Source organism: Gopherus flavomarginatus, chromosome 4 (genome assembly GCF_025201925.1).
Source record: "Gopherus flavomarginatus isolate rGopFla2 chromosome 4, rGopFla2.mat.asm, whole genome shotgun sequence".
In the NCBI taxonomy this organism is placed as follows: domain Eukaryota; kingdom Metazoa; phylum Chordata; order Testudines; family Testudinidae; genus Gopherus; species Gopherus flavomarginatus.
In genome coordinates this window covers 21,627,032-21,635,410 of record NC_066620.1, presented here as the reverse complement: position 1 = coordinate 21,635,410, position 8,379 = coordinate 21,627,032, and the positions used below count along the sequence as shown (strand labels likewise).

At 37.6% G+C, this 8,379-nt stretch overlaps 1 protein-coding gene across 6 annotated transcripts in view; it reads right to left on the bottom strand.

Moving 5' to 3' along the window:
• Positions 1–544: 544 nt before the first annotated feature.
• The window catches only part of BCL11A (BCL11 transcription factor A), a 105,439-nt gene continuing 97,604 nt past the window's right edge, over positions 545–8,379 (bottom strand). For 3 of the 6 annotated variants that reach the window (XM_050952061.1, XM_050952062.1, XM_050952064.1), the window contains exon 4: positions 545–4,749. In XM_050952061.1, the coding sequence (XP_050808018.1) occupies positions 4,648–4,749 (102 nt within the window). In that variant the 3' untranslated portion in view covers positions 545–4,647. Of the gene's footprint in view, positions 4,750–8,093 lie in introns of those variants that run through there. The other 3 variants (XM_050952059.1, XM_050952063.1, XM_050952060.1) reach the window with 2 other exon arrangements.

Sequence of the window (8,379 nt, the reverse complement as noted above, 5' to 3'; positions counted from 1 at the left end):
GTAATAAGCAAATACTAAAATCCAACAATGAATTAGTCAGGTATTTCACTGGCTCACTAGCAGGATAACCTGCACACAAAAGAAATTAAAAAGTTAAAATGAACAATGCATTTTCCTGGCAACATAAAAGTAATTAATAAATATCATATTAAGTAGAATAATCTCAAAAAGCCAAAGAATCCCATTTCAGTTCACCTTTCCCTAAAGTTAATAGTTATTCTGCCACCTTCCAACACAAAACTAACTCTTGTCAGTGACAGGATTCAAGTATTGCTATTGGCTATTTAGAGTACCTAGCAGGATGTGATGTGAAGCAGGAATCAAAATGAAGTGTGGTTTTTGTTGTATTAGTTTTTTAATATCCTGTTCACGGGTTCTAACAGGATACATAATCATTCCACTCAGTTGAGACAAACATAGTTTAATAAGTGGCCAACTTTCTGCTTGTTTTTTCCCTCCCCCCAAATTTAATGTTGGAATCAATTTAATGTTCCTAAATCAACATAATTTGAAAGCAGAATTTAAGTAAGACGTCACAAATGTGTTAACCTTTCTGCATTTTATTATCATGAGACTGTCTTTAAAAATAAAATACAGCACAGATAAAATGTTTGGACATTGAAAGAAGCTTTTCAAACTAAACCCAAAGCTAAACTGTCTAATTTCCGCATATCTTGTTCATTTCAGACCATTACAGCATGTTGGATTGAGTAACAAAAAGAGCTTTTAAATTCGGTTCTTAAAATTGAACTGCAGCACTTCTAAAATAAATACAAAAATCATTTAACATCCTAAATCTTTTAACAGTAGATATGTGCAGACTTTAAAATTATGAATACATTTTAATACAAAGTACTTGAAAATCATTTAATCTTTAACTTACAGCTCAGGACCTGAGTTCAAGGTTCTGTGTTTCTCCTAAAAGAGCTGATTGTGCCGTATATTGTGCATTTCTAATATGTGAGATTTTTTTTTCTTCTTGTCAAGAAAACAGAGCAACCTTGAGCTTTTCTGCTAACAAGCTGCTGTACATTATTTTCCCCACTCTTCATACACAGACGCAGCCAAGGATTCTGGGCAGGCTAGTCCAACAGTCAACTTCCCATCCTGAAAAGTACTATCATTAAAACTGTCCTTACAAGGCGTCTAAAGTTCCACAAGCCAGGTGCATGGCTGGTGTAAAGCAGCATGGCTCCATTGGTTTCAGTGGTGCTACACCAATTTCAGTGGGGCTCCTACAGTTTATACCAGCTGCAAATATAGTCCTAATGCACACAACTGCAATACAGATGGTCTTACACAGACTGAATAAGAGCCTAGTGCTTCGTTCCAGCATGGGGTGTTTGTAAATGGTATCAGCACTCGCAGTGAAACATGGAACCCTAAGCTCAGTTCTTAACAGTTACTAAAGCTTTCAACATAGTTGTTACATATATTTATAATTTTAAGGCAACACATGAATTCTGCAAATGACTTAAAATCTTAAATTTTTTTTGTTTAATTCCTTCATTTGAAAAAAAAAAAGGAAAAGAATTTAACAATTTCACTTCACCTTCAATTCAGTAGGAAAGTATTGTATCACTTTTGTCTCTGTGCCCGGCAGAACACAATCAGAGTTCTCCTAGATAGGGTAAAAATACCTGCTAGCCACCTGCTTCTACCAACTTCGAATGGTAGCAATGGGCCCCCTTTCTGCTCTTAAGTTACACTAGTATAAATCCAGAATGAAATAAGTGACCTATTCTGGATTTGTATTGCTGTGCCAGAGAATTACAGGCTATGGCCCAGTGTTTCCATAATGTCCTGAAACAATCTGTGAACTGAGCTTTCTCTGCTCTTGGCATGTTGTGATGTGCAAAAGTCACAAAATCTTCTGAAGTTTTTCAGGTAAGCATGTACTGAAGGATGTTTAAAAACATATTATTGATTCAATGTTTACAGCTATACAGAACTGTACCCAGCCATTCTGTAAATCTGTATTTAAGGGACCTAATTCAGTACTCTAGGGAAAAGAGAAGAGTTACTCCACTGCATAGTGCTCCAACAATGCAATGGAGTAAAATTGACTCATATGCCACATTCTGAAACAGCCATGCCAGTGAGAATGCAGCTGCCTAGCGTACCCTGATGTGGAAATGGTTTGAGGCTGCCATGGGAGAGGCTAGCAGCTGATGGGAATTGTTAACTCCTTTGCACTTGAGGCATAATCAATCAAAGATGTAGGACGTGCTGTTCAGTGCTCAAAAAACTCCTTGTAAACTGGTGCAGAGCAATGCACAGATATGGAGCAAAATGGGTGCCATTTTAGACACCCCTAGTTATGGTATAGGGATTGATCTGATCTGCTGATCTGCTATGGTTATGCTGCCCATCAGAGCCTGATCAACTATGGTCTATACTACCATACTGGGAGGGGAGGTCTACATCCATTATTCAGTGTTAATCCTGCCTGTATTTTCACCAGCTGCATTTGCTCAATATTGGTCATAACATTTGGACTTTGAGGTAAGGGCCATGCCTTTTGACAAATCTCCTTGCCAAAGTCCCTCAGGGAAGAATGGAGGGGTCCCAGCAGGGCTGCTATTGGGAAAAGTGTATTACTAATGGTTCTAATCTAATTCAGCTGCAGCACAGACATTGTCACTAGTTCAGAATGTGGACTAGAAGGTCTGAACCATGACATTTTTGCCATTGGAACAACACAAGCCTAGTCCCTACCTGTGTTACCAGCATCTACATGCCTAGACTAAATGCGAAGTTACTTTAGCTCCCCATGCATTCTGGCAGAATTTAACCAGAAGCACAGCATATGTGGCCTGCTTCTGTGGCACCGCAGCTGCCACTACTGTGTACCAAATGGGGCCATCAGAGAGCGTGTAACACATGGATTATTGATCCTAGAAACCATAACACCTCAGAAGAAGCAGTAATAGTAATAGTCTGTTGTATCAATCCCTATTTATACACTGTAATCCACAGATCACTGATAGTTTATTGGCACGTCTCCACTAATAGTGGTGTGCACAGATGCTCATGCACTCTGCAACTACTAGTCTAAAGTTCTTTACAAAAGTTTGTGTACAAAAGTGACTGTGCTTGTGCTATAAACACTTTCCCAAACAAAATAACATTTATATATTTTTTAAAAAATGACCAAAAGGTGCTATTATTTTATCTATTTTGCAGTTTCATGAGCAAAATAGCAGCCTGGCCAAATTTTCACATTCAGCTTTAAAAAATAAATAAAAAAGCAAGTAACAATAATTAATAAATACAAATAAATAACTTTGTCACCAGACCTGAGACCCTGCATGGTAAATTTCTACCTGGTATAAATTTTAGGGTGATTTTACATGAGAATAAGATAATGGTACAGCTTGCCCTGCAGCATCAGGACTTAACCAAATAAAGGATTCATGTCAGCACTTAGGCCTGATCCTATAACCCTTACTCAAACATGGTCATCAATAGAATATACTGCATTCAGTGGTACAATCTGTGGCCCCAATTCAGGGACATAAATACACATTTACATAAGTCCCTAAGAGTCATATGAACGTCAATAGGAGCACTCACATGCGCAAAGTTAAGCACGTGTTCAACTGCTTTATTAGATCCAACAGGATTTGAGCACATGCTTAAAATAAGCATGTGGTTAACTGCTTTCCAGAATATGGCTACTTGCACAAATAAGGAATAATTGTAACAAAGATCAATCAATAACCACAGGGGGGTTTTGTGGAGGGGGGGTTCAACTTTTCTTGGCGCTTACAGTATCACTATAATGAAATTATTATTCTCCTGAAAACAGTTAGCTTTATGGACAAACAATGACAAATTAAAGTATGCTATGGATCATCCCCTCCCCCCCGCACAACCTCAAAAATACATATTTTAACAGCAGAAATACAACACAGTAGGCATTATTCAATGGTTTGTAGATGATAAGATAGACAGTTAGGAGACCCCCCCAGACACTTCAGCATTAATAAACAACCACACTAGTCCTACATTAATTATAGTGTTGCAATAACAATGCTTTGCATTTTTAGTTTTTTTTGAAATTTATGCCATCTATAGATGGATAACTTCTTGTGTGTACATGGGTTTTGTTTTCTTTTTTAATCTCAATGGTTGATTTTATGCAGTGGATATGGTACTACAACGTCATACCAGCTGCACGGTTCTTGTTAGCATCAAAAATTAAAGAGCAAACAAAACCTAAAGCGGCAACATTTATTATGTCAAGTTTCCCCCTTACCCTCCTCCTTTATTTATTTATTTTTGCTATTTGTAACATTAGCCGCACTTAAACGATGGTGTGTAATGTATAAGAACAACAGGCTGGGTTCTCCGCACTGTATCACCGTGTACTCAAGAGGGCCTTTTCCCAATGGCATGGAAGCCAGTCAAAGCCATTGATGATCGATAAGCCCTTGATGGTGAGTTGTTTTTTAAAAAAAAAAAGAAGTGTTTTTATTCTATTAAAAATATATATAACATAGTCTTGCAGGCAGGCTGGAGTCTGTTGATGCTGCCTTCGGACGGTGACGTCTGAAGTAAACGTCAGAAATTATCGCAAAGCTAGCAAGATAACGGACCACCACATTCAGATGTCATGTACATGGTGCACATTCTCCGTGTGCTTCACATTCTCTCAGAATTTAAGCGGTCTCGAGCTTCCATCCGAAAATTGCCACACGTCACGAGTTCCCTGGGCACTACGCCAAGTGGGGGTGTGTGTCGAACCTAGAGAAAGGATGGGGACAGAGGAAAAATAGGTGTAACACAGCCCAAAAGGTAAATTCTCCCCCCCTCCCTTTTTTTTTCTTTTTTTACAAACTGCAACTTGAATTGTCAAAAGAGTATGTAACGCAATGGACGGGTTCACGATCTTAGTACGTACTCCTGCCATCCCACCAAGAATTCACAAACTCTCACATCACACATGCATGGGAATACTTCAAGCACAGCGAAAATACAGACAGTACAAATAACACTCCAGGGGGAAAATCCTCCAGTCTTAACTAAGACTTAACTCAGTTAAAACACTGACTGACTCCAGTATTCCTCCCCTACCCGACAATCCTATTGACTTCAGCCAGAGGCTGGGATGCCAGATAGGGCACAGCAAATATTTTTTGATATACCACAAGCTGTACAGTTTGCAGAGACTCTTATGTCACTGAATGCAATTGCATTTGAATAACAGTGCAACTTATAGGGTGTACTGTACCTGGTGAAGTGTGAAATAAATGCGTGAGCCCTACAGGCCTGAGCCAATGTTCACTGAAGTAAGTGGGAGGTGTTCCATTGACTTCACTGGCATTGGGTCAGGCCCTAGCTGTGAAGATGGAAAAATAAATGTTTCCCCATAGCTGAATTATATAGTGAAATGCAGGCAGTGTAAAGGCCAGTCACCAATTATACATTGTACTAAAAGAAACAATAGGCTAATGAACAAACTGTATGCTCAAGAGCTTGCATGTCCAACCAGTGGCAATGACAGAACCAGAGATGCACTGATTAAAATCAATCTATACATACCGACCACTGAGTCAGTTTCTATGGAAATCACCTCATAAATGTTTAAGTGTGTAGCTGAAGGGCAACTCATGAGCTACTTATCAAGATTAAATAAGAGGGCATAGTGTAAATGGGTATAAATTAAAATAGCTCCATTAAAGTAAATAGCACTAGCCTGATTTACACCAGAGTCCAATTCTATGTGTTTCTGAATTTAATACATATCAAAATGAAAATAAATAGGCCTGAGTTTTTCAAATGAATCTAAATGAGTTAGGTACTTAGGGTGGGATTTTAAAAAGTGCCAAAGTAATTAAAAGCACAAGTCTGATTGAAAGTCAATGAGACTTGTGCTCCTAAGTCACTTATGCATTTTTGAAAATCCAACCACTCTTACTGACTTTCAGTATTGATGAGTGTTGGGCATCTAACTTTCTTAGACTCTTTGAGAAGTGCCAGTCAAAATATATACATCTGGATTTGGGAAACAGTGGCTTCCTTTCATGAATCCAGTGAAGTGCCTGCCAGGCAGTATCGTACTCACAATCCATAATATAATTTTCCCATACTTTCACTGTAATGGTTTCCAACCTTTGCAAGGAAAAGAACTAAAATAACAGCTGGTATCTTTTTTCTTTTTATACAAACTCTGCACTTCGATAAACCCTGAAACTGTATCTCATCAGATATGCAAAAGCCTTCTGAATGTCAAGCAAAGACATGGTATCACTTATTCCTGTATTTATCTCAGCTCTTGGAAATAAATATGAAACATCTGTAGCCTAAATTCTTGCTATTGTTTCAGTCTCTTCATTATACAAATCACTCAATTTGGACGATATTAAATACTAATGGCAAAAGCATCTGTGCAGTGAAAATACATTCCTCTTCTGAAGTTGATTGGTTTTGATATGTTATCAACTGCAATACTATTACCCAAATATTGTTCTTATTTATTGAGACATCTTTCCACAGAGAGTTAAATATAAAAAGTTTCTTGGGACAGTAGGTCATGCTTGTATGGAATGTTACAGCAGCTTAAGAACACATTATGGATGCCATATAAATCTGTTTCAGAATTCTAACAAACTTGAACGGGCCTCAATGGTTCATGGTTTTATAACACCATTAATTTATCACACGGTTAGAAAATGTCACATTTTGTATTACTATTTTTGCTTTAGTGTTCAGGCTACAACATGTTGTCATTTCTAAGTTATGTTCTTGTTGGCTAGTTTTTGAAGTTATTTAGGCGACGCTATATATAATCTCTTAATGTAGGAGGTTCCTCGAGTACAGTGCTTGTGCTGCATGTGTGTAAGCTGGAAATGAAGTGATGTGCCCAATGGATGTATCTAGCTTTTTGGTATGTGTATAAATCAAATGTGTTATTGCAGATTTTTTTTTAATTCATAGCATGTTTTTCATCTTTAATTTCTTAGCAATGTGTACTGTATGTGATAGATCACATATCCATCTGTATACCTAGACAGATAGCTAGATGGCTAGCTGTAGACACACCATTATTTTATATGTTTAACATGTTATAATGCAACATATAATGAAAATATGATTACTAGATATGTGTGTATTAGAATTCAGCTTAAAACAAAGATATAATTGTTATGATTGTTTCATAGACAGAACAATTAAAATAAGTCCTGTATATAAAATCTCTACTGCAGTACTAACAACTACTAAAAAAAAAACAGTAAGAGAGAGAGAGAAAGACTGAACTTTTCATGGACATTTAATGGCACTGGATCAAAAATCATGTTGTTAAATAGCTGCAAAGTACCTGTCTGGTACCAGTACCTTGAGTTTAGACACAAGACTACACCTCTGAGACCTGTTTTGTTATTTGTCTTGTCCCAGTCAACATGTTCATCTTCTTCCTCCCCTTCATCATCAAAACTACTATAGTGAATATTTGCTAGTACCCAAGAGGCAGATTCTGATCTCAATTCCACTGGTGTAAATCCAGGGTCATTCCATTTAGGGACTCAATCCTGCAAGATGCTGAATACTCTAGCCCTGATCCAGCAAAGCACTTAGCTATGTGCTTTAATTTAAGCATATGATTAGTCTATGAAAGCTAACGGGATGACTTGCGTGCCTAAAGTGAAGTCCTTGCTTAAGTACATTGCTGACCTGGAGACATAGTTAGATGCATTAGTGGATCCAGGCCAGAGTGCTCAGCATCTGGCAGTATCAAGCCCCAAGTCAATGGAATGACTCAGGAGTGCCACCAGCAGAAGTGAGGTCAGTATCAGGCCCCAATTTATCTTATATTTTTTTCAACCATCTTACACACCTGTTCAGACAGGGTAGGGAATAACTTTCATTTCTCCCATCCTTAAATTAAAGGGAGCTTTATTTATTTGTCTCTCTCAGAAAAAGAATACATGTTAATATTTTCTTAGCAAAAATGTCCTCTAAGGAGACGCTGGGCAAAATACAGGCAACAAATAATGCCATCACAAGAAGACAACATAACAACTTTAGGGTTTTACAGAAATAATAAAAAAAATTGTAATATTAACTCCATTACACTAGGAACAGCAAGAGACAGTATCACAGAGGTATGTGTTTTAATAATGTAAATAGATCCTGCAACATGCAGTATTTGTAAAACTGACAACATATACAGACCTCTAAGGAGAAAAGAAAACCTGAGTCCAGATTTGAAAGACAATGTATACACAACGTTTCATAAACTTGTAGGTTGTACAGAATATAACGGAAGGGGAGTTCCCACCCCTGATTTGTTTTCAACCAGTAAAACATTGTAAAAGAGGTTGCTGGAGTTTTAGGTCCAGGTTAGACTGATCTTGAATCCACAGGGCATAGCAC